The 25366-nt window shown below is 40.3% G+C and overlaps 3 protein-coding genes across 4 annotated transcripts in view; 2 read left to right on the top strand and 1 right to left on the bottom strand.

Moving 5' to 3' along the window:
- Nucleotides 1–798: 798 nt before the first annotated feature.
- On the top strand, nucleotides 799–7462 carry rbbp4 (retinoblastoma binding protein 4). The gene is made up of 12 exons (XM_044335486.1): nucleotides 799–973; nucleotides 1507–1657; nucleotides 1777–1922; nucleotides 2501–2674; nucleotides 2857–2972; nucleotides 3178–3338; nucleotides 3499–3625; nucleotides 4354–4431; nucleotides 4604–4680; nucleotides 4797–4854; nucleotides 4969–5079; nucleotides 5961–7462. Exons 1-12 carry the CDS (start codon nucleotides 958–960, stop codon nucleotides 6021–6023), a joined length of 1278 nt encoding a protein of 425 aa, XP_044191421.1. The 5' UTR covers nucleotides 799–957; the 3' UTR covers nucleotides 6024–7462.
- sync (syncoilin, intermediate filament protein) lies at nucleotides 6585–12118 on the bottom strand. The gene is made up of 6 exons (XM_044335485.1): nucleotides 11937–12118; nucleotides 9214–10760; nucleotides 8911–9125; nucleotides 8425–8632; nucleotides 8156–8280; nucleotides 6585–8084 (listed from the first exon to the last, which is right to left on the bottom strand). Exons 2-6 carry the CDS (start codon nucleotides 10693–10695, stop codon nucleotides 8036–8038), a joined length of 2079 nt encoding a protein of 692 aa, XP_044191420.1. The 5' UTR covers nucleotides 10696–10760; nucleotides 11937–12118; the 3' UTR covers nucleotides 6585–8035.
- Nucleotides 12119–21336: 9218 nt separating this feature from the next.
- The window catches only part of kiaa1522 (KIAA1522 ortholog), a 41612-nt gene continuing 37582 nt past the window's right edge, over nucleotides 21337–25366 (top strand). The window contains exon 1 of one of the 2 annotated variants that reach the window (XM_044335162.1): nucleotides 21337–25103. The gene's annotated coding sequence lies outside the window, so the exon portion shown is untranslated. The remainder of the gene's footprint in view (nucleotides 25104–25366) is intronic. The other variant, XM_044335161.1, reaches the window with a different exon arrangement.

Here is a 25366-nt window from a genome sequence, read left to right as displayed (position 1 = left end):
TGTATTATTTAATGAAAACAAAACGTGCAGACTCTCTGCACTTATGAAGAACTGAAAATATTTGATGACCTATAGAGCAACCATGGAAGAGTGCAGACTTATTATCATCAATTTGTTTTTTAAATTTTTATTAATTTTTATTCATTATGTTGTAAAATTATGTTGTTGCGATTTCTATTCCTTGATGTTTGTAAATGAATCATCTTCAATAAAATAAAATAAAATAAATAAAAATAAAAAACAAAAAGTTTACTGTATTACTGAGTGGTATTTCACCACTCAGTGGCTTCAATCACTGGATGAGATATGTTTTCTGTGGCTGGAATTCATTTTAAGTGAAAACTATAATTGTATCTTTCTGAACTTTTTCTTAGATTTTCTGTTGAAAGTAAAATGACTTTGTTGTAAGTTCTGTGATTGTAAGTAAATTGAACCTAGTTGATTTTAGGACGTTTTTAAATGAACCAACAAATATTTCAGACGCATCTGTAAAAAAACAAAACACTCAAGGATTAATTCGAGCATCAGTCACCTAAAAAATGAATGCAGTAAAAATAAACTATTATATCAAATAACGTGATGAGAGGAATAGGAAACTTTTAGTGAAAACAACTGCTGCAGGTTTCCACTATTGACTGTATATATATATATATATATTTTTTTTTTTTTCCCTCTGACTGATTTGTAGGTACCTGATGGCAGCTTTACGGCCTCCTGCTGCCATGCTGCCCTCTGCTGGTCTCGACGCGCACAGCTGCTGCCTTCTGATTGGTGGACGGAAACCCCCCTCGCTTGTACGGAGCGCGCGAATGCATACTCGGTTGTTAGCTGCTAGCATCGTTAGCGTTGGTCAGTCCGTTCTTTAAACGACACAGCCGGTCTGCTAGTACACGCCGAGAATAGGACCTGAGACAGGGCACCAGATCTCTGGTCTGTCGGCTGTTTGAAATACCTGCAATGGCAGATAAGGAAGGTAACGTGAACGCTTTTATTGTTGTCTGCGACAAAACAAACGCTGCTGTTTGACGGCTAGGTTTAGTAGCAGCTAACTACCGTAGCTGCACGAGCTAACCTTTATCATTCATAACAAAACCCGGATACATTTTCATTGTGTACGCAGCAACAGTCTTAGTTGCAGGTTGCAATTCGTGTTTTCGCACATTTTAAAGACCAGTTGACTTTATCCACGGTACATTGTAGAAAGCTAGTGAGGCCGTTACGGTATAAAGCATGCTAACGTTAGCGAGAGCATAACGTTAATTAGCTATATGTGATGTTTATCAAAGCGCACACAGACACTGCTACGCGCTGTACAGTAGTCAGCCCGGACGTTAATTTAAGAACATGTACTGTATGCAAGGACAACTTCAAACAACTGTTCGTGTTGCGTCGTTAATGCCGTGGCACTCTGATATCTTGCAAGTATTTAAAGCGATTTAAATGGAATTGAAACTGTTGTGGAACATCCCAGCTGTCCTTTAATATCCCACTCTTTCTTTCTCTCAGTTGGTGCATTTGATGATGCGGTGGAGGAGAGGGTGATAAATGAGGAGTACAAGATCTGGAAGAAAAACACTCCTTTCCTTTATGACTTGGTTATGACCCACGCCTTAGAGTGGCCCAGTCTCACTGCTCAGTGGCTGCCTGATGTCTCCAGGTACACACCGTTTCGTCATTTGGTCCAGTTGTAATTCACACATGTATGCACACCAACATGTTTTTCAATAAGTGTTCATGACATAAATGTTAAAATTAATTTATTGTGTTGCTTACTAGGCCAGAGGGGAAGGATTACAGTGTGCACCGGCTGGTTTTGGGCACTCACACATCTGATGAGCAGAATCACCTGGTCATTGCCAGTGTCCAGCTGCCCAATGATGATGCCCAGCTTGACGCCTCACATTATGACAGCGAAAAAGGAGGTTGGATACTTGTACAATCACATGCTAAATAAGTGTGCATATTCAGGGAGCCAGACTTACCATGTTAGTAGAATCTCTATATTGTGCTGCTGGATTGATCAAGACCATGTTTTTAAATAAGATGTTTACATGCACATTGATAATCTTGTCTTAACCTGCTGAAGGCCAAACTTGAAGAATAATTATTCTATGATTAAGTAGATTACAGGCCACTTTGTGAAAAAATGTCAGTTTCGGTTATTAGAAGGCACTGTAAATCAAGCAGCAGGTTCCTCAACACGCTTTCAAATGCTTCTAATTGCTGTGTGTAACAAAGTTTCCTTTTGTGTTACTTGTTTTTAATTGCAGCATCTATAAACAAAATAGAGCTGCTATTTAAATCGGTTTAAATCAGCTTTATTGTTGGACTTGAACCTGTTTCCCATTCCCTACGAGTGATGACTGGATGTCGCACTCTGGTGTTCTTGGGTGAATTGTGCCTTTTTTTTCAAAATCAGTTGCTGTAAGCCAAAAAGGTATGTATTGCCTCCATGATGCATCTGTAAACTACACACGCATTTTGTTGTTTTCCCCTGCAGAGTTTGGAGGCTTTGGCTCTGTGACAGGAAAGATTGAGATAGAAATCAAGATTAACCATGAAGGAGAGGTGAACCGTGCCCGGTATATGCCTCAGAACCCCTGCATCATTGCCACCAAGACCCCCACCTCAGATGTGCTGGTGTTTGACTACACTAAGCACCCCTCAAAGCCAGGTACAGAAAGCACTGCTGAAGGTGCACCTTTGTGGAATACTTCTCTTGAAAGTAGCTTGTGTTGATACCCACTGTAGACCTAATGAAAAGTTTTTTGTCTAACACTCTCATTACTGTGTATCTACTTTTTATTTATACTGTGAAAACAAATAGACAGTGTGCGCTTATTTTATTATCCACAGATCCGTCTGGAGAGTGTCACCCTGATCTGCGTCTCAGAGGCCATCAGAAAGAAGGTTATGGTCTCTCCTGGAATCCGAATCAGTCTGGCTCCCTGCTTAGTGCTTCAGATGACCATGTAAGAGACAGCTGAAATTTAATTCTTAAAATTTTTTCCCATATATTAAGAGTTTTAATGAGCCTACAATTTATTTATTTAGTACTGCACATTCCTAACTATGAGCTCGTGTTACATTTAATTAAATTAAGGCATTTTCAGTTAATCAGTAATTTAGAATATAGATGTTTTTTTCCCAAAATCTTTATCTTTCCCCTATCTGTAGACAATCTGTCTGTGGGACATCAGTGCAGTGCCAAAGGAGGGGAAGATAGTAGATGCGAAGACGATCTTCACCGGTCACACTGCTGTGGTGGAAGACGTCTCCTGGCATTTGCTCCACGAGTCACTCTTTGGATCTGTGGCAGATGACCAGAATCTCATGATGTAAGAGGCTTGATAATAAGTCAGATGTTATATGCGGGTGAAATGTTACATCTGAAAAGTCTTGATTTATTGTAGATTGTACTCTTGCACAGTTGACCTATATCTGTCATCGTTCAAATTTTTTAAATGACTAATTTTCATTTTGCTTTTTTCACCTCAGTTGGGACACTCGTTCAAACAACACCTCCAAACCCAGCCATGCAGTAGACGCCCACACAGCCGAGGTCAACTGTCTGTCATTTAATCCTTACAGCGAGTTCATCCTTGCCACCGGCTCAGCAGACAAGGTATTGCAACATTCCACGTGTTTATTGTTAGTGCTTAGTTTCCTTTAGAACATGGCATTTGACTCTTCAGTGTCTAATGCATTTTTTTAACTCTCCCAGTGTTTCCCACAGAATTAAATTGTAAACTAATCATTAAATGATGCCATATATAAGGTGCTCCACTACAAATAGCATGCAGCTACAGTATGTACAGCGTACTCTGCTTACTAATAACTTATTTGAAGTGTTGGCTCTCCAAGATCGACGGCATTTTGTCAAAAACAGAGATAGACAAACTTATCAGAGTTAATTGAATGCATCAGTTTTGTATTCAGGAATTCGGACAGCCGTCTTCTCTGCAGGGAAAAGGCAACAACAATTCTTCCTCCCGCGCATGATCATGTTTTGATTCAGAGTGTGCACAGAGAGGAGGGGCTATTCACAGACAGGTCCATTGTCAATGTGTTTGTGAGAGGGAGGGAGAGCGCGGGCAAGGAGGGGCTGAGCGACTCAGTGCACTGCATGCAGCTCTACAATGAAATATGATTTTACCCACTTTAAATAGTAAAAAAAACAGAAAATCAATATGTGGTGGTCAGTGTTGATATTGTGGCGGACTGCCACAAACAAATCAGTGTATGGGAAACATTGTCTTCCACAAACTGAATAGTGCTAATATTGTTACTGTTTTATATCTCAGAGATGAAGAAATCTGGCAGCTATGTGTAATATTTCTCTCCTGCTTACAGACTGTGGCTCTTTGGGACTTGAGGAACTTGAAATTGAAGCTGCATTCCTTCGAGTCACACAAGGATGAGATCTTCCAGGTGAGATTTTTATTACACTTGACTTTTTTCTTTTTTTTCTAAGAGAGAATAGTGGAATATAATTTGTTTAATCCTGTACAATCAACTGGAAGACAATAAACCAAATTAAATTACAATAATGCAATAATAAACTGTAATTGTGTAATCTGTCTTCTCTCACTGGCTGTTCCAGGTTCAGTGGTCACCTCATAATGAGACCATACTGGCATCCAGTGGAACAGACCGTCGCCTCAATGTTTGGGACCTCAGGTAAAAAAAAAAAAAAGAAGGTACACCTTAGATTAAAATAAACATACAACAATACAAATTAGTTATGCTGACATGTTGTTTGGCATATGGTTTAACTCTTCTGTCTCTTTTTGTAGTAAAATCGGAGAAGAGCAGTCTCCAGAAGATACAGAGGATGGCCCGCCTGAGCTTCTGGTGAGTCTTATGGATGACTGCTTAACTTTTGAAGTTCAGTTTGTATGTAACTGGTGACCATGATAATCTTGTATTATAGTAGTGATAATGGTGGCTTTTCTTCTTTTACACTAGTTCATCCACGGAGGCCACACAGCCAAGATCTCTGATTTCTCTTGGAACCCCAACGAGCCCTGGGTCATCTGCTCGGTGTCTGAAGACAACATCATGCAAGTCTGGCAAATGGTGAGAGAATTTACACCACTTAATAAGAAATGTTAGCTGTGGACAGGTGGACAATATACTACTTGTTGTAGTATATTGTCTTAAAGGGAATCATTTCCCTCAAACAGAAAATATAAGATACAAAGAAAAATATGGAGGCCAAGTGCTTACTCAGTCTTGCAAGCAATAAGTCCAGGAAACCATAAGGTCTTCTTGAAAATGAAAAAACTCATAAGTGAAAGGAAACATTCTTCAGGCACTCTTGGGCAGAGCAAGGGGACAAGTTGTATTAAAAGTCTTTATTTAGTCAGACAAATTGCTAAAACACAGACTGGTTTCAACCTCATGGGACGTTAATCACGGTGGAAACAGTGAAACAATATACAAGATAATTAGTTGTTTAACAGCAACAGGTTAAGGTTACAGGTTAAGTTACAGCAGGTGATTCAGCTCCAAGGATCCCATGGCTCTTACGAAAAACTAGAATGTGGATCAGGCAACGATAAATTTGAAGAGAAACATGTCATGGGACATTTCCTGACATTTCAATTACTGACTACGATTTAAAAATCTCAGTCAAACCTGATTTTGACAGAGCAAAGTGAGGAGGCAGAAGAGAGAAATGATGAGAATGGTAAGTGTGCTAACCCAGTTGTGAGTTAACTTTATTCACTGTGTAATACTTTTTTATATTACTAACACTACTGTATTTCCTGTGACACTGCACTGTAATATATGTCAGAAAAGCTGGCAGTTGGTTATGTAGCAGTGTTCATTTTGGTAAAATCTGGCTCTCTGACATCATCACAGTTCATCTTGTAAATCCTTGAATCAAAAACACCACTCACTTTTAAATATGTCTCAGTATGTGGCTATGTGACTCACACATTGGTTCTTTTTAGGCTGAGAACATCTACAATGATGAAGATCCTGAGGGTTCGACAGACCCTGAGGCCACAGTGTAACACGTCTGCCTGCTCTGTGTGTGTTAATCTACAACCTCATCAAAAACTGCAAAAGAGCCACCTCAGTAGTTTTATGCAGCTACTTCTGTCCATCCTGCTCTACTTTATTGGTGGGACACTGTACGCCACAAATCACCGTAAATACCAGAAAGCAGAGCATAATCATGTAACGCTCTGGTCCTGTTTAAAATACTCAATGTTAAGAGGGAGTTAAGAACTTTCCTTTGAGTAATTTATTACATTTTACCCATGTTTTTCGTACTACGTATACAGTAAAATATGTATTTTTGTAATCAAATTGGCTCTCCCTTGTACACTTGATGCAAATGTTTTAGTCAAAGCTTTTTCAATAATAAACTTATGTAGAACCTCAGGTGGTAGGGGTGTAATGGTACACAAAATTCATGGTTCGTTATGTACCTTGGCTTTGGGGTCATGGTTCGGTACATTTTAATAGTAGTGTTGCACTCGGTCGGTTATGGGTCTCTCATTTGTCATTCTGACTATAGCTAAGCCGGCTGGCATACATCCATGAGCATGCTACAGCGCATTCTTTTTTTCCCCCTATCCATATTTTGCAAAGACCTGCCCCAACTCTGTTTCTGATTGGCTCTCACTCTGATCCTAACCCTAACTATCTCATCTACCTACCTACTACATCATGCCTAAACCTAACCAACAAAGGCATCGAGTACTAGCCAATCAGTGGCAGAGTAGGGCAGGTCGTCGCAAATTGTGTGTGGGAGGGAAAATAAGGCTGCTACAGCTAAGTGGTGCGCTGCCAAAACATTCTGGGTGGAACTCGCAATCTAGAATTATCGTTCCACACATTGGAGTAAGTGGATTATTGAACTTTTTTTGACAGTAATTGTTTGGGACACGGAGCGAACCAAGCCGAGGAAAGTCACATAGCGAACCGAAAATCCAGTACAGAACGGTTTGAGACAAATACACGTACCGTTACACCTCTGTCAGGTGGTGATCATATTGACAACCCAGAAAAAGTGCTAACGCACAGTAAGTTCCTGTTAAACAGTATAAACACATTAAACCCTTCACACAATACAAAGAATAACACATTTAGAAGTAAGATGCAGCCCAGCTTTTTGACATGATGCATAGTATAGAGACAATTTGATAATGAGTTTTTTTTCCCATGCTAGTTTATAGTCCCAAACAATTCTCATATTTTCATTGCTTAAGTCAGGTCACCACCTAATTGTTCTGGACCTTGATTTTCACACCAGCTGTTTCTGAATGAAAATAAAATTTCAGAGTGGATCTGTGTTTAAAATGTCCATTTTCACTTCCCCCTCACCATAGTCATTCATTAATGAGTTAAATGTTGTTGTGATATAGGTTAGTGGTTGAACTTTTTCTATGTTCAGTATTTTGCAATTGTACAGTGAGTGCATTCTTAATAAAATGTGTTCAATCAATTTTTTTGGTTCACGTTATCTATTGTCAGTATTTCTCTATGAATGTGTTGTGTACATATTTTATAAGTAGGGTCAGCGTCTTGCTAAGTTTAGGAATAATTTTAAACAACCTTCAATAATCCTTTTAGTGAATGAGTCCGTTATGACTCATCACACTTTTGCTCAGACATTTTTATGTCTGGTCTAACGTCTTTGTGCTCTCCAGTCCCATGAGCTAAGTCCACTCTATTACTCTCTGTCGTATTGTTTAGTTCTTCTGCCACATTGCCCTTATAAGTACATCAACCCCTCTCTGTTCCTTACCAGACATGAACTCATCAGCAGCACTCACATTACAGTTAACACAAGCCTTTATTTATAACATAACCTTTTCTACAAGCTAAAGTCTAGTTTATGATTATAGACTGTTCCTAAAAAAACTTATTGATTTTATTTTTTTTTTAACATTGGCATGTCTATTGATTTGTGTAAAGTGCATTCATTGAACATTTTGAGTTCACTGTTGCAAATTAAAAAAAACATTAACACATTGCAGAACTCAGTTTTTCTTTTAAAGTCAGGAAGATCATAAAATCATGTTTTCTCCTTGTGGTAACACTTGTTATGATCCTCAATGGCAGCCCTGTAGAAAGAATACTTTAATTAGAGCTGTTTTTATAAATTTATGATACAGAATAAATCATCAAATCTCACCTGTAAAGGAGGAGTTGTTTGGTAAGGCTGTCTCTTAGCTCCTCTATCTCCTTGGTTTTTCTCTTCTGAATTGTTAACTCGGTCTTCAGCCCTCTGCTGCTCTCCTCCAGACAGTACACCGTCTCCTGTAAGAGTGGTAAAGCTTAAGTCCATTTAGCATCAAATGTTCCTGCCTTTTACCAATGTACAGTTGAAGGATTGTTAAACTTTTTTGTTCTCCTTTCCATCTTCCCCATATTGCATATTCCTCTCCATGTCATCTTGCTTACCTTATACTGCCCCACATCCTCTCTTCTGTGTATGTGAATTAGCTTGAGTTTCTCCTCTAAACAAGCCCTCTGGAGCTTCAGCTTTTGGATCTCTTCCCTCAGGGGTCCCAGCTGGGCCCTCAGCTCCTGGGCCTGCTCTTTGGCTTTCACTAGTGCTCCAGCTGTTGCCTCTCTCCTCTTCAGCAACGCCAGCAAAATGGGTTCATACCTGTCCAAGAGAACCATAGAAAGATTGAGTTTCAAGCCAAAACTGAAATATGAGCAACAAATGACCTGTGGCCAGCTGCAGACAATCAAAAGAAAAACAACACTGGCAAAATGCGAAATTCTTAGTTTGCATTTTGTGCTCTTGACTTTCACCATAGCAGGAATTACTGGATTTGTTGTTTATGGCTGAAATTGCAATGTGTGTTTGCTGTAAAAGATGCATGTAATCAGCCATTAAATGTGTTAAGTGTGAATACCAGTACTAGACAGTGACAGCACCTGTCCTCCAGCGCTCTCAGCCCACCCTGTAGGTATTGCTGGATGTCCCCACAGGAATGCCTCTTACACTGGGTCATCTCCTCCTGGGAGTTGGAAGTCTGGTTGGCGCTCTGTGCATGAAGCTCTGCTTGTAGGCTTAACAGCTGTTGTTGATGGGCTGACCTGAGCTGGGAGCCCTCCTCTGTCAGCTGGAGCACAAGGGACCGCAGCTTCTCCTGAAAGATGGGAATGTCTTTATATGGAGATTTGCTTGGTATTGGAAATGTGATTCACTGACAAACATTTTTCTAGAGGGTTTCTTACCTCTTCTCTCTTGAGCAGCTCCACCTCACGGTGCTGGGTGTTCAGGGTTGCCTGGCTTTGAGCACAGTCCCTGGCCATGGCGAACAGCCTCCTCTTGAGCTTTCTGAGCTCCTCCAGCACCCCCTGTCTCTCCAGGTTCACCTTCCACAGCCTCCTCTCCTCCTCTGCCCTCTCCTCCCTGAGGCTCTGTATCTCCTTCTTCCTCTCCTCCCTTCTGCCTTCTTCCTCCCTCCTCAGTGCGATCATCAGCTCTGCCACTTTGCTTTCAATTTGCTCCCCTGTCTCTTCTTCCTCCTCATTGCTCCCCTCTGCCTCCTCTTGTTCTTTATGCCCTCTTAGCTCCAGCACCTTGGACAGCAGTTCCTTCCTGCTCTTCTCTAAACGCTGAACCTCCTCTATGCACTCCTCCATCTGAGACCCCACTTCTCCAAGTTCATTCATGCCAGAGCTCAGATCAATGGTGTCCATCTTTAGCACTTGTCTCTCTTCAGCTGAGAATTCAGTGTTGATCACAGCAGTCTCAGTTATGTCTTCTTCTTTGTAAGTACCTTCACTAGTAGACATGTATCCTGTCTTCATCCCTTCACAATACATTTGGTCATTTTCTGTACCATCCAAAGGCATAGATGGCACAGAAAATCTTAACTGCGGATCGAGCACTCCCTGGTCAAGAACTTTCTGGTCCTGATTTCTGCTTTCCCTGGAAACTCTGTCTTCTGCCACACATTGACCAACCCAACATTGGCTTGGAACTGACTGGCTTTCCAACTTCATTGTCTTTGCTGGTTTCATGGGTGCCAATGTTGTGCCCCTGTAAAAATGAGGATTCTTGCTGATGTGTACATATTCTTGGCTTGCATCTGTAGCCCAGTCTTGTGGCTCGAAGTCCATGCCGTCCTCTTCCATACAGCCCTCCAGCATGGCCAACATCCCCAACAACTGGCCCTCGTACTCCACCATGGTGTCACTTAGTTTGTTCCCCGCTGAGGTGATAGGCATATCTATTTCGTGAGAAACTTCTTTGGTAACTCCACACCTGTTGGCGATGGAGCCCGGTCCCTGTGACTGGTCTTGTCCTGGTTGGTCTTCTGCTCCAGCCTTATCCATGTGTGTGTCAATGTAGCTTGTGGAGAGATATGCATGGGGAGATATATTTGTTTCTCTAAAGCTCTCCATCTTAACTTCCTCTTTACTCTGAGTTGATTCACTCAGGCTTGTTTCACTGTAACTTGCTGAGAAGTGAGAGCCAAAGGGAATGCCAGTAAGCTCCTCACAGCTCTTCAGTAAGTCATCCATCTCCTGTAAGTATGGCTTAATTAAAGCTGATTGATTCAGCTGTGTTCCTGCAAAGGTATGTCCGGATTGGACCGTGTTGCTCTCCACTTTTTGTTCCATTAGGGCTCTATCCGGATCCCCATCTTCTTCTTGGATGAAGAGAGGCTGAAACCCAGTGGATGAAACGCTGTCATCCATGTCTTCCATTGGTTTACCCTAATTCTTGGGGTCACTTTTGATGTACTTGTCTCTTTTAGAGCCAAATCACATCCCTTGAAAAAAAAAGATGAATCTGTTAGACAACCTAGCTGATGCATATTAAACGTGATGTATGTAATTGTTGGCAGTCATGTTGCATGTCACAAATACTAGGTCTGGTTTGCAGTGATGACCTGTCAACATAAGTGTTAGGTTAATATTTTGGCCAGACTTCTGTGTAAGCTATGTTGATGTCATTAGCACATGTGGATATGTAGAGCAGGGCAAGAGGGTGGTGTAGCAGAGGTTATGCCAATGACAGCTGTCCCTGAAGGCTAGATGCCCAGTGGACCAACTGACTGCTTGGCAATGCTCAGACAAGCCTAAACAAGCTCAAACAACACTACTCATGCATTCCTATGAACAACGCAACACAACTAATGTAAACACACACTAACTGCAGAATGAACACAGATTACATTAGTGGGCAGATTATCATAACATGTCAGTGTGCCGATGGATGGGTATTCGCACTTTTCCCTGGCGAATAATGCACTGTAGCTGTAATTTCACCCTTTGAAGTATTTGCCAAGACTGGCCAGAGACTCCCCTAATAGTAAATTAATCAAATTGACCCAATAGTGTCATCAAACAGATTTGTAATGTAGAAAGGGCATGCTAGACAGGTGTGACATTCATTTGATAGCTGCTGTTTCCTAGCCAAAATATACAAAATTTAAGATGCAGTTCTAGTGTTTGTTTCAAACTGGATCAAATAACAGAAATGCTGATCAGTGTTAAGATTTTAAGAAGCCAGCAACAAATTTTTTTCCTTGGCTCTGTCTGCCTTTTTTTTCATGTAAGTATCCCCGATGCCCTGGACAGTGTTGTGCTATGCATGGCTGACCAAAGCCCTGGGGACAACATAACAGTGACCAGCTGTCTTGCTGCAGGGCAGGCGTAGGCACAAGGCACATTCCCTCTGCCACCCAGAGACAGCACTGACCTATTTTTGATATCCATTCTAAACACAAACTTCTTCAACTGATAATTCATTCATTAAACAAAATTAGGAACTTTTAGGCCTCATCTGACATGCCTGTAGTTTTTTTATTGCTAAAATAGTTCCACACACTTCACAGAGGCAGTTATTTGAAAGTTTGGATTTTCTTCAGGGGTATCCTTTCAAATGTGACCCGCATGATAAACATATACCATCATATGTTAACATCAAATATAATTGAACTTACTTCTCAGTGGGTTATGCCTGTTTCCTCTGCTCATGTGCGGTATCCACAGGATGAATCCGTTTGAAAGGAGTTGTGGTTCAAACGACAAAGTAGAATGAGCGGGAGCAGTGTTTGTAGATGAAGTGAGAGAGGAGGGGGGGGTAAAGACAGTTGACCCAGCCTCCTCTCCCTCTCTCAGTCAGTGAACAGCTATGTGTGACCATGACTACCTCAAATCTGTTTAGGTTTATTAATAAACACTGGGCTGGGAGAAAGAGGAGCCACAGCAGGCCATTTCAACCTAAGAGAGAGAAAGGATTTGTCAGAATGAAGAAGTTTTAAGCTGCCATGTGTAGTTTATATCCAGTTTTTCTAAATTTATATTTGTTAACCTATAAAGCACATAGGACCTTACATATATTCCACTCTGGATGATTTTTCACAATTTTAATGTCAGAAAACTTGCATTTTCCTGAGTCAACTGACATGTCCTTGATATACTAGGAGTAATCTACTTTATTTCAAGATATTTGAGAATAATCTGAAGGCGAATCTGTATTGTAAAGTGAAATTTAATAAGTCACTGACTGACTGTTTCAATCTTGGTAAGATGATAATTATTTTGTACTGGTATACCTTGTAGCACACACATACAGACAGCTATTACAGTTTTAATTCTGTGGTATAGGGTTAGGTCTTGTTTGAATTTTATCGATTCCGTTTCTGCTTATCAATTCAGGTACTTATCGATTCCCAATTTCAATTCCAACATGGTAGAAAAAGATGTCAAAAGTTTAGATAACAAAAATATCTTTATTCTTTTAAGCATTTACTTGCATTAGTGTGAGTGCTAGCGAGGTGCCAGCACTGGCTATTGACACATTTGGGCTAGGAGACCGCAAGTCATCAAACTCTGAACATTCTTTTAGATCAACGCTGTGCTGCCTTAAAGGTTTAGTCAAATTGGATGTGCAACCTGACTTACAGCTAATTAGCATCCCACGTGTACTTTGCCTTGTCATTTTCTTCAGTAAAGTGAAGCCACACTTGAGTGAGTGTTTACGGTCATCCATCGTTCACTATTGTCGTGACATTAGCCATGCATGCTTGTATCTAAACAAATTGACACACTGTTGCATTGATGCATGATGTAGAAAGGCCCTGGCAGATAGTCATGTCCTTGTAGACATAAAGCCTTTGTTTACAATAATAAAGGGTTATCACGTTTAGGAACTGATGAGGAGAACCGGAATTCAAATTTTTTTACGTGTACCCGGTTCTTGGAATTTTGGATTTGGTTCTCATTTGGAGCTGGTTTTCAGTTCCCAACCCTACTGTGGTACCAGTGTGACTGGATGAGCTACAGCAGAGAGCATCCATTATGGCCGGTGAGAGGTGGATGGGTGTTGGAGGTTTATGGTGTGTGTGTGTGTGTTATGATGAAAGAGAACATGGCTCCAGGATTCCACCCATGCCTCCTCATTATCGAGAAGTCTTTAAATAGCTCCCTGCACTTTTCTGGCCACTTCCCATGGGAGGATTGGTTTTCCCCTAAACTTCTGACCCCGACAATAGACCAGTGGACAGGTGGTAGTCTTCTGTAGTCTGAGGAGAGGGCAGACAGGATGAAACGGAGCTGAAGAAGAAATGAAAAGGTGTTGCAGATGAAGAAGACAGGGAAATGGCTTCAGGGAGAAAGAGGGAGACTGATAATGGTAAAACACTGTGAAGGACAGATACTGTATTTTGGAGTGGTCAGTTACAAGCATGAGCTGCAAAGACTAAATATTTTATTTTTTTTAATTTTATTTTTAGTATTTTTTCCCCCTGAACTATAATTTGAGCTCATTTTATAGATTTTCTCTTATATAATGGCATTTTATCATTTATTTTGACAACACATTTTTGGGTTACATTTATATATTTTGCCTTTCTTTTCATACTTCATACCTTCTTTTTGTCATATACTATGTGTGATTTTTTTATTAAATAGGAAAACATATAACAGTCAATCACCACTAGATGGCTTCACAGTCTAATTTAATGCCTTTCATCCTATGGGTAACAGAGGAGGAGAAGTTGACAACCTCACTTTGATCAACTGGTTTAGTCCAGAAACAGTTTCAACCTCCCTACCCAGTTTTTTCTATAGGCATTTCAATGAATAAAGCTGTTAATTTGATAACAGCTTTATTCATTGAACTATAGCACTAGTATGATCTGTTTTTAAGGGGGGATGGGATGATAGAAGTGATACAGGTTTATTTTAATGCTGTGGATAAGTTTTCCAATTCTTCTCTGCTTTTGTCTGTCTCACTTTTCTCTCAAATGTGTCATTGAAAGGCTGATTCCTGTTATATAAAGGCATAGAGGGATAGAAAGAGAATGATGGACTCTTGTTTAGCCCAGATAAATTGAATGCAAGGCTCACTTCAGAGTATTTACATGACCCCTTTCACTGATTATACTTTTATTTGCAGTTCACGCTTCATAAAGAAATGATGCTCAGGCCTTTGTGACTCTGATTCAGTGTTTCCATGACAAAATTGTTTCCCTTGTGTCCAAGGAGAGATGTAATGTTTATTGAAATCACCCTTGTTGACCACTGCGACTCTGTGTTTTGGCAAGTCTGGGCTTTGGGAGACAGCAATTTACATGACGTTATGTCCAGGGATTATCTGTTTCAACACACTGTTTAACACTGTTGTGCTGATGCACACCCACACAGCCACTGGGATCAAGAGAGAGACTTTGAGACTCTCCCTAACTTTCCTGCCATAGAAATCGTCATCAGTTTAGCTGTTTTTTGACTTTTTTCTATCATTTTCTTCCCAGAGGAAGGAGAGATCATCAGTGCGTGTGCGTAGGTGTAGTGGACGGGAGGAAACAAAACCTTTAAGGGGGAGTTGTGGTTGAGGACTGAATGTCCCACTGAGATAGGCCATATGCTGGACATTCATTTGGACTGCGCTGTGACTGTCTGCTCCAATCTGCAGTACTGTCCAAACTCACCACAACATGCTGTCAGTATGTGCTTCTCTTCCTCCTGTTTCTCTTCCCCTCTAACTTCCTCACAAACAGCAGTAAGGGATCACTATCCAGAGAAAGCTGAACTCAATTATTGTTTAAATCCTTAATCCTTTTCCTGTGTCATAATACAAAGAGGATCTCTATGAGCCAACTGCGGTTTACCAACATTGGTGAGCAGGTTTCTGAAATGTATATTGTTCAAATTTTGAATCAATGTATGATTCACTTAAATCTGTTCTGGAATTACTGAAGATGCCTGGATCCGTTTTTGTGGATTTTTCTTCAATCATTTGCCTCTTCATAGTCCATACATGATGGTTTGGGGAAAGGCCCTCATTGTTGATCTGAGAGCTTCACTTTTGGGTGGTTCCACTCTGTTTGCTCACTCTTCTTTTGGCGGTCTCACAACATCCAGCCTTCAGGGATTTAAGGTTTTTTCTTATGTGATTTTGAAATAAAGTGAGGTTAAGACATTAAAATATATCTAAAATACGACTCACCATCCTACAAATACAAACCATAGTTGCTGTTTTTGTGTGCATCATTTCTGCGTGCAACATGCATCTTTTTCTAAACATACATGAAATTTCAGTGTCCAACATAATATTTTTTGGCCAGTAGATTAGAGATTTACTCGCTCCTTCTCTATTTTCACTGGCCTGGGAGCCAAAAAATGAAAATAACTCATAATTTTGGTGATTTATTCATTGTATACTTAACACATACAACAGTGAAGTTCCCTTTAGATTTGGTTGTTTTCCTTTAGTCATGGATATGTAATGTTGATATATTACACAAATATGCAAAATATAAAATTAGGCATATATTGGATTAGTAAATTAATGTATAAATGTAGGTTTCTCCATATTTTGTGTAAAGCCAGAGAGTATGGAATAGCTACATAGGGAGAAGAGAAGAGAATGTATGATAATAACATTTTAGCGAGTATGGATGGCCTTGATAATAAACTCTTGTGTCTAGAACTGAGACATTGCTGAGAGATCTGCAGAAATGCACTCTTTAAGATAGAACAGTGAGAGAAAGAACATCATGACCGTCGCTGGTTGGTCAAACACACACAGCACAGCTGTTTCAACTTGTGTACTGCTTCATTTATAAAACAAGGAAGTACTCTAGTATTGATTTAGGACCGGTTTAGGACGAGGGGGGAACATTTCTCTTAGTTTGATAACGTTAAGAGTAAAGTTAGAGTTTGTTGTTGGCTTCCTGACTGGTTTTAAAAAAAGAGACTGAGGGAGAGAACACGAGTGAGCGCAGGGCATCTGATAACAAGTTCTATTTTCCAAACTCCAACTTCTGTTCTCCCACTTTGGCCTTTTGTTGTTCCCTGCCATCTGTCATGCTGCACATCGTACAGCATTGTCTCACTATGGCTAAGTGTATTTTAATGACAGTGACCTTATCTGGTGTTTATTTTACAGAGAGTGCCTCTACTACATTATTGTCAGTTGCCATCTTCTTACTGTCACCAGCCACCCAGTGTTTGTACCAGTTGGTTTTTCATGGTCTTAAGGGATCACTTAATATAATGAAGTAGGGGGCCCCATGTCCTTCTTCAGTGTGTTTTTCCACTGTTCTGGATTAAGCATGTTTCCCCTATTTAAAGATGATGGACACATTTACACAGAGCAGTTACAGCTTGTTCCCTTAGTACTTTAACTATTTTTATCTCACCCAAAGCTCATAACAAACTCTCTTTTAAAAATAAAATGTAGTCTTTGTAGGGGATTTTAACACTTCAACACCACTGTTTTTTGGATGTTTTAACAGAGCCTTCATTTTGAAGTGCTGGAACAGAACCCCAGATTTTTTGTATTACATCAACCTTCTCTTATAGTCGCCTATTGTTCGGTGTATCATCTCGATACTAGCACAGTCACAACTAGTTCCCATGAAGGAACACCGCAGATGAAACCACTGATATGAAGAGATGAGATCACATGTGTTCACTCAGGATCATGTTGTGGTCTCAGTCATGGGTGGCGGAGGAGTCAACAAGAACATGGAGGAGATAGAGCATTCAAAGTAGATGTGTAAATCTGTAACCAAAGTTTAGGTGAATGGGCAATTTAGATTTAAATAGCGACTCGGGTTACATCAGTGTATTGGTGTTTGTTTATGTGTTGAACAGGCAGTGTGTACAAGCTTGCAATGAGACGTCATTCCTCTCAACAAAGTCATTTATCTGATAAGAGGTGTTGAAATCTTCTCGAACAAAAAAATGCTGCCAAATAGATGACATAATTCCACTTCAAGAAAAATATCTAGGAATTGATCTGTTCCAGTGGTGATCGGAGGATTCAGCGCAGGAGAAGTATTGTTCAGTTGCTCTAGGAAATGTTTTGTGCATGATGGTGTGGCTCTAGCAATGGCAATGTCAGTCTGTTTGTCAAATGGTCAGTCAGTCCACCACTTAGGTCCACATGGAAATATCTCAACAGCTATTGGATGGCTTAAGATTAAATTTTGCACAGACATTCAAGGTCCCCAGATGATGTATCCTAATGACTTGGTGGTCCCCTGTCTTTTCCTCTAGCGTCACCACCAGGTCAACATTTTGTTTTTTAGTGGAATACATCAACAAATTTTGGATGGCTTGCCATGAAATTTGGTCCATGGTACCCAGAGAATGAATTACAGTAACTGTGATGATCACCTGACTTTTCCTATAGTGTCACCAGCAGGTTAAAGTTTTTACTTACCTTATTAAATATGTCAACATCTCTAGATGGATGGCATTCAATCTACTGACTTTGCAACATTAGATTGACAACTATTTGGTAATTAGGTACAGACGTTCATGCTCCCCTCTGGATTAATTGTAATCAGTTTGGTGATCCCCAGACTCTTAATCTAGTGGCGTCATCAGGCCAAGTTTCAATTTGTCTAGTACTTGTAATAATGACATTCTCATCAGTTTCAGCTGTTTTTTGTACTAATTAGCAGATGTTAGCATGCTAACACGCTACACTAAGATAGTGAACATGTCAAACATTACCTGGTTAACATGTAGCATGTTAGCATTGCCATTGTTAGCATGTTAGCATGAAAATATTAGTGCACCAAAATATTAGAGAACCACTGTGCCAAACTAGGCCTCATTCAGACACTGGCATAGCTCTATCTCACTTGGGTTCAGCTGGAGAAAGAGAAAGTACACCAAAAGTATTATCTACCACAGTCAGTATAACATGTTACATTCCTCTGGTTTTACTCATCTTTGTCCAGGCTCAAGGCTCACCTGGCTCCTACTGGTGCCACTTTTAGCACAACGATGTATCATAAGGCTCCATGAGGACAGTCTGTTCTCCTGAAGCTCGCTTCTAAACCCAAACATATAAAGCTTACATGTAAAGTCAGTGTTGTGACTGCTATGAGCCACTGGCTGGTGAGAGTGTACAGTAAATGCATATGTGTCCATGTATAATGAGTGTTCCTGTTTGCATCCTTTAAAAGAGCTGCAATTTGCTGTTTTAGGACATCTAATGGTGCGGTCTAAATGTTAGTTTGAGGTGCTACAGTAAATATTGTGATGGATACTTGCAATAAAATAAGTTTATGACTTTTTAGAAGATAACAAATATGCTCTTGCACACCCCCAAAAGCTGTGCTGTCCTCAGGCTGCACAAAAATGCTCGTAATCCCTGTTGTTTTCAGAAATGGTTTTACTAGAGAGAATCACCACAGAAAAAAACTGTGTTGAGTCTCTGTTTTCAGCACTCTTAATTAGATGTTTTGCAAGTGCCAATCCTGTTATTTTAATAAAGATTCGACAGAGGTCACCTCAGGTTTCCTGGCTGTGACGTCAGTGCCTCATTTAAACGACCCCATACAGAGAGTAAAAACACACATAGTTCCCCCCTGCAAATGGAGAGAGGGAGAGAAAGAGAAAGAAAGAAACAAAAAGGGATGGTTGGATGGATGGAAAGCTGTGGCCTGTTTTTGTCCAGTCCCAAACAACCCAGCAGCAACCACACCCTCTCAGGAATTCCTGCTGCAAAAATATTTCATGTCGTGTTTTTAAAGGAGCAGTTCACCCTAATCATAACAGTCGATGTTTTCTTATCTGACACGCCCCCATATTGCATAATGTGATGTATATGGAAAAAACATAATATAGCGATGATGGAGCTAAATGCAACCATTTATTTTTAGTTTTAATTTGCGGATGTAACAATAGATTTGTTATGTAATGTTATCCTGCACAGAATTGTAATTCATTCTGTCAAACAAAATAGTTTACAAAAATGAAAGGGATGAATAGAAACTTGTAATGTGATGGATGTAGTATTGAGGATGGATTTGGATTTTTGTTAGGGTTAGGTTAAGTCAACTAAAAACGCAAAACTGAAAAGCTTGCCAATCATCACAGGCAAAATTGGCAGGATTGCTAAAATGGCAATTTACCAATGGAAGACTTTAGTTCAAGTAAAAGTGGAGAAAAGGTTGTTCTCCACCAAAATTTCTCTGGTATCTGGCTCTTCTATCCCAAATATTTCTTCTGTTTTTTATTTGAGTGAATTGTGTGAGTCTGTGTGTGTATCTTCATGTGTGTATGAATTGCTGGCCAGATGGCTGTGTACACAGCCAGTGTGTTTTGGCTCTGACCACTCCTGAATTCTGAGAAGTACTTTACTGTCCACTGTGAAGACAGTTTCAGTCCACAAAGCGTACACACAGGCCTTTGTGTGTTTTCTCTGACTGTTCTTTATTTTTTCATCTTTTAAGTAAAAACACAAGGACCTGTGAGGCCGGTCATGGACCATTCATAACATTTTATAGTTCCCTTTCCTTAATTTATTGTGTGTGTGTGTGTGTGTGTGTGTGAGGAAGGTTCAAGTCAAGCTAAAGCAAGAACCATCAACAGACCAACTCGTCCGGGCGAAGGCAAACACTGATTGGCTAATAAAATTGATGGACGGCTTACGGGTCACAAAGTTGATCTATGGCACACATGGAAATCCCACCCACCTCCTCTTCTCTAGATAGTATCTATCAAACAGATAGAAATCTCTCAAACACTGATGTAGGGTCAACATTACAGTTCACTATATCCAGTTTCTCCATTAAATCACTGCTTTTAAGTCCAAAGCACTACAGCTGATAAGAATGTGAGCTCTGGAGGCAGCTTCAAAGCTGTAGTTGGCATCTTACTGACAAGGAGAAGGTCAAAAAGAGGTCATTAATGACAACGATGAACACTGTTTAGAATTAGGCGATTATTTGGGGATTACAAGTTTGTGGTGTGATTTGTCAGCCAGACAAGATAATGCATTTCCTGAGATAAATGACTCGTAGGTGTAAACTGCAGTAGGTCTAGGATATTGCTTTGTTTTAGGGTAGAACTGACAGCTAGTAAGAAAATTGCCCTCTCTTAGCCTTATTGTCGTCTGGCTCTTGGACAGAATTGTTCCCTTGAGGCGCCATAAAGCAGACAACAGCCAACTCTTACAGCTTCATTTTCAGCAGGATCAACCCATATTTTCTCTCTTCTAACTTAGCCACTCACCAGAGACATGACTCAACAATATTACCTCTACTCTCTCCGTTTTTCCCATGAAGGCAATGAAATGGACGCTTCCCTCACACTCTTATAAATATATAACCTCATTTTTTTGCATGTCTCAATTAGAGGAATGTGGTTGGGACAGTGAGTAGCCAAATCCAGAAGAAAGGGCAACAACATGCCTGGACAGGGAAAACTGGAGGGCAGCGGGGGTCAGAGAATTGTTTTTCCCTCCTACTTTTTTTCACTCGTGAACTTTACTTTTTTTCCACTCCTCTTTCCTTACCTCCTTTTTTTTAACCAAAACCCACCGCCGACAGACTCTTAACATCTATTGTAGTTGTATGCTGGTGAGACAAAGCTGTCTCTGTTGTACCGAGGAGTCCCCTCTGTGTATTTCACGGCTGAGTATCAACCTGGAACGTCTCCCTCTCTTCTCTAAAACTATTATTACATGCCATGATTCTCTTTCTGTCCTCATTTCTCTCTCTCTCTGTCTCAGCTCCCTTTCCACCCCTCCCATCCTCCCAGTTGGTGGATGTTAAAAATAGTGGGCTGTGGAATGTAATTTTGGAGAGTTTTTGTCCTTTTTCAGAGCTTCTTAGAAAATGCATTTCTAAAGGATAAACACGCACATAGTACATGTTAATGAGGTGGTGGAACAAAATAACAGATAAGTATGTTTTGGTGGTTTCTGATGTAGTTTCTGCATTGTATGCTTTTGTTGGAGAAATGACCAGAGAGAAGCAGTTGGTGCAGAAAGAATGTGTCTGTCGCAGGACAAAGGCAGGTCGGGAATGATAATGCGGGTCCGAGAAAGCTGGGCTTATCCCAACCGGCAGTATGGATTTCCTGACTGCAGCCTCCTTTCAGTCACATCTAACACACACACACACACACACACACACACACACACACACACACAGGTCATTAACAGACAGTTCGTGTTGCTATTGGTATAAATGCTGTCTGTTTATGGGACTCTGATTGGACGGTCTGCAGGCCTCATGTATGTCCCTGAGCAAGGTGCTTATCCTTAACTGCTCCAGTAGATTGCTTGATCTGTGATGGTGTTTAATTTCTTCCATCAGCTGTTGTGTGATTTGTTTAATTATATCGGTGCAGACATTCTAATATTACATTATATCATTATAACAGTGTTGAGTAGTCACAAAATAGAAACCAGTCTGCTTTCAGGGCTGACATGCTATCATACAATTATTATGCATTCTTTTTCACTCTTGTTGGGCTGTAATTTGACTCCTAGTTACAGTTCGGTGATGTGATGATGAATACCATGAGATGATGCAAATGTGACTAATAGATTTATTTTGCCAGACTGTTTGTACGAATGTTGGAATCCTTTCATCTTTGGTTGTATTAGACCTTGCAAGCAATGTTGCAAATCAATCAATGAATAGGACTGAGTTTTTCATTAATATATTGACATATGTTGATGTTTAAAGTACTTAATTTAGTGGATCAGCCAAAATGAGATATTCCTCTATAAATAATAAAAAAAAGCATTCTATAGTTATTTTACTTCTAAACAGTTCCTCGTTTGAATTTCCAGAAACTTTGAACTAGTCTTGGGCAGTGGCTATGTTTTAAATGCACAAAGTTTTCCAGATTCTGGCTCATTTTCTACAATATTTATTATCTGTGCATAACAAGGTCCTGCATATCTCTATAATCCTGTGTTCATGAATAAACAGAACTCCTGCATGACTGTGTTCCTAAACTAATGATATAGAATTAAGTTTGTTGCAGCTACATAGGGAAAATGCTGGATCCAAAACTTTTGCCCAGTAGTCCAATTGTTTGCATGACCATCCATCTGCTTTCTAAGCAAAAGTTTTAACATTTTAATGATAGATGCAGTTAAATTTTCTCTCTAGCAGGAAGTCTTGGAAAAGGATAAATTGTGTGTGTGCATGTAAACACAGCAAGCAAACAGTAGAGCTAGAAAAGTAGAGGTGAAGAAAGAGAGAAACAGAGTAGAGGAGGATTGGTGATACATTCCCCAGTAGGCTCATAGTGTTCTGGTGGTTAATCATTTTGTACCTCTTAGAGTACAAACACTCACACACACACACACACACACACACACTCTACTGCTCCCCTCGCAGACATACCGTGAGGGTGGCTGTTTTCTATTGTATCGCCATGGAAACGTTAAAACATTTCAATCTGTTAGGCATGAGCAAACTAAACTATGACTCATTTTAACCCCTCCCAGTACGCCAGTAAGTGCATACAGTATGGATCCCCCCCACCTCACACACACACACACACACACACACACTCACAAAACTAGAGAAAACCTCATCATACACAGAAATTATGAATCATCTCACATTCACGTACTGTAACTATCCAACTATACATTTCTAGGGAAAAACAGTTCACTTTTTTGTAAAGGGAGACAATCAGAATCTGATTTTAATTTTACACAATATTTAGTGTATTAAACAGATTCACTCCAGATGTAAGAACTCAGATTATTATCTTATGTTTGCAGATGAGATATATCAAGAGGCCGCTGACTGTCACTGACAGTAAATTACTTACTTGAGGGATGAAGGCCATTAAAGTTGCAGCATATGAGTACCTCATGTTGTATGACTTTTTTTTTTTTTTAAATCCCTGACTGACAGTGATATCTGTAGGTCCTGTGCCAGAATTAGCCCAGGAATCCCAACAGACAGGTAATTTGTCTGCCTCATCATAGGTGCTAAATGGAGACAGAGTCCTGGAGCTCACTCACTACAGATGAAGCGGACCTCATGCATAATGACAGTGCAGGAGTTAGATAACACATCATAGGGCAAAGAAGGCACATATGATTTTATTCTGACATACACTATGGCGTGGATTACATTCATTAATTTGGTTGAGAATTATGCCTAGCAATCAAGAAGAAAAACTGGCAGTGGTAGAAAGGATAGTGAAGCACTGTGAATGAGGTATTTATTGATTTCAATCCCTAGACCAGCAGGAAACTGATGTGAGTGTGCAACATTCTTATTTCCTCAAACAGCTGCTAAGCCAGGTGCTTTGTAAGATTTTTATTGTTTCTGGCTGTAGCTATGAAAGCTAAAAGCCCAAGATTTTGAGCTAGAAAAGTAAAACAAAACATTATTATTATACCTGTATTTTGCATGGGGATATGTTACCTTTTCAGCAATATTTCTGCCAGATCTCTGCTCTAATTAACAAGTTTACTCCTGTGATAATGGTTATGTGTGTCAATCACAGGCTACTGTTAGCAAAAGTGTGTGTTATTAAAGTTCTTAGTTGTTGCTAAAACAGGTTATTAACAGTCAAATGTCTGATCATTTAATGCTCCTTTAACTTCTGACTAATATGTTCATCCAGGTGACTGTGAAGCAGGGCATTGCTTAAGAGCATTCTTGTTCTGTCCACTTTCCTTTGATTTAGATATTACAGTATTACAAGGAAATATTGTGCTGCTAGTTTAGCTTGTAACAAACCATCAATTGAATGAAGGCTCGTGTTGCTATTGACAAATTGTATCACAAACTGTAGCACAGGTGTGTCTGAGGCAGTTCCCCCAAGGCTGCAATACCTCCTCCCCCTAATTCCCCCTCCTTACCCCAGTGGGTCTTCTCCACATTGAAACCAGATGAGCCAGTCTCAAGATATGCACTCCACCCACCCACCCACTTCTGACAAGTGTCTCCCCCCACCCACGCACCCACACATATTCAGTGATGTCAGCTTGTCTCGTCCCCACCGCAGCACCATTTGAAACTCACCTCAGAGATTTGAGTGACAGAGCTTTGCACGTTGAGTACAACTGGACAAGACTTAAAGGTAACTGGCCCCTTTGTGACTCAGCCCACCTGTCTGTCTTATTGTGTGTGTGTGTGTGTCACATTTAACAAGGGGTATCAGATTTCCAAGTGGCTGCACACTGACAGGAAAGAGACACTCCCTCTTATCTGCAGAACGGAGCTGAACCTCTTCACCTTTACCAAGACAACCTTCCATCACAGGACCGCTCAATATTATTTCTCAGGGAACTCTGTCATCATATTTCTGACTTAATATCTTTTTTCCTCTGTCTGTGAAAGCTACTTTGGCGAGTTAAGATTCTTGCTGGAATGTTATTTATGGATACACTGGTCCAAGGTGTGTATATTTTTGTCTTAGCTTCCATGATGCATCATCACCCTGGGGTTTCCGACCCGAGGGAGACTGGGATGACTGCACCTGATCCCCGCAAAGGAGGCTAGGAGAGAAGAGAAAAGGAAAGCTGAACAAAAGAGGTGGATGAAGATGTACTGACTGCTAGAAAAAGAAGTAACTAGCAATGACTTGTGCAGCTGTAGTGAGTCTACACTGAAGCTAAATTGCTAAATTCCAGCTGTTTGGAACGTGAGGACAAGCGACTGGAGCTGGAATGGTGTGGCTAACTTCTAACAGCACTGTGAGAGGTGGGAGGAGAGGCTGGCCTTCCTACAGAGGGAGGGACTGACTGTTCAGAGAGCGTGATGGAGCTTCATTCACACTGCTAAACACACACACATACACACACACACACTCCGCAAGGCTGTTCTCAGGCTGAGAGAAAAGAGGGAGCTGAGGAAGGGAGACATGCACGCTGAGTAAGTTGTACACAGTTACGTCCTGTCTGACTATTTTATAGCAAAGATTTTGCATTGTTTTGAGCTTTTACAACATATAGAGGATGTGTGTGTTTGTGTGTTTGTGTGTGTCTGCTCATCTGCGTTCTTTGAGTGTGTCTTTATAAAGTAGAAAGTACTACACATTCCACTGCTAGTTTTATTAAATCAGGCTTCTTTCTTTGCTCTTACTCACCCATACACACATTCAGTACAACACACTCACTTTCCTGCTGATGTGAACC

This window comes from Thunnus albacares, chromosome 19 (assembly GCF_914725855.1).
Source record: "Thunnus albacares chromosome 19, fThuAlb1.1, whole genome shotgun sequence".
Classification (NCBI taxonomy): Eukaryota; Metazoa; Chordata; class Actinopteri; order Scombriformes; family Scombridae; genus Thunnus; species Thunnus albacares.
Note: the sequence above shows the minus strand (reverse complement) of the source record. Positions and strands in the feature narration are given on the sequence as shown.

Excerpts from the sequence above, each read along its gene's own strand:
- rbbp4 (XM_044335486.1), top strand. Across the intron at positions 1,923-2,500 it reads TTATGACAGCGAAAAAGGAG|AGTTTGGAGGCTTTGGCTCT; the intron begins GTTGGATACTTG and ends TTTCCCCTGCAG. Across the intron at positions 3,339-3,498 it reads GATGACCAGAATCTCATGAT|TTGGGACACTCGTTCAAACA; the intron begins GTAAGAGGCTTG and ends TTTTCACCTCAG.
- sync (XM_044335485.1), bottom strand. The coding sequence starts at position 10,695 with ATGGAAGACATGGATGACAGCGTTTCATCCACTGGGTTTCAGCCTCTC. Across the intron at positions 9,126-9,213 it reads AGCTGCTCAAGAGAGAAGAG|GAGAAGCTGCGGTCCCTTGT; the intron begins GTAAGAAACCCT and ends CCCATCTTTCAG. Across the intron at positions 8,281-8,424 it reads AGGATGTGGGGCAGTATAAG|GAGACGGTGTACTGTCTGGA; the intron begins GTAAGCAAGATG and ends CCACTCTTACAG.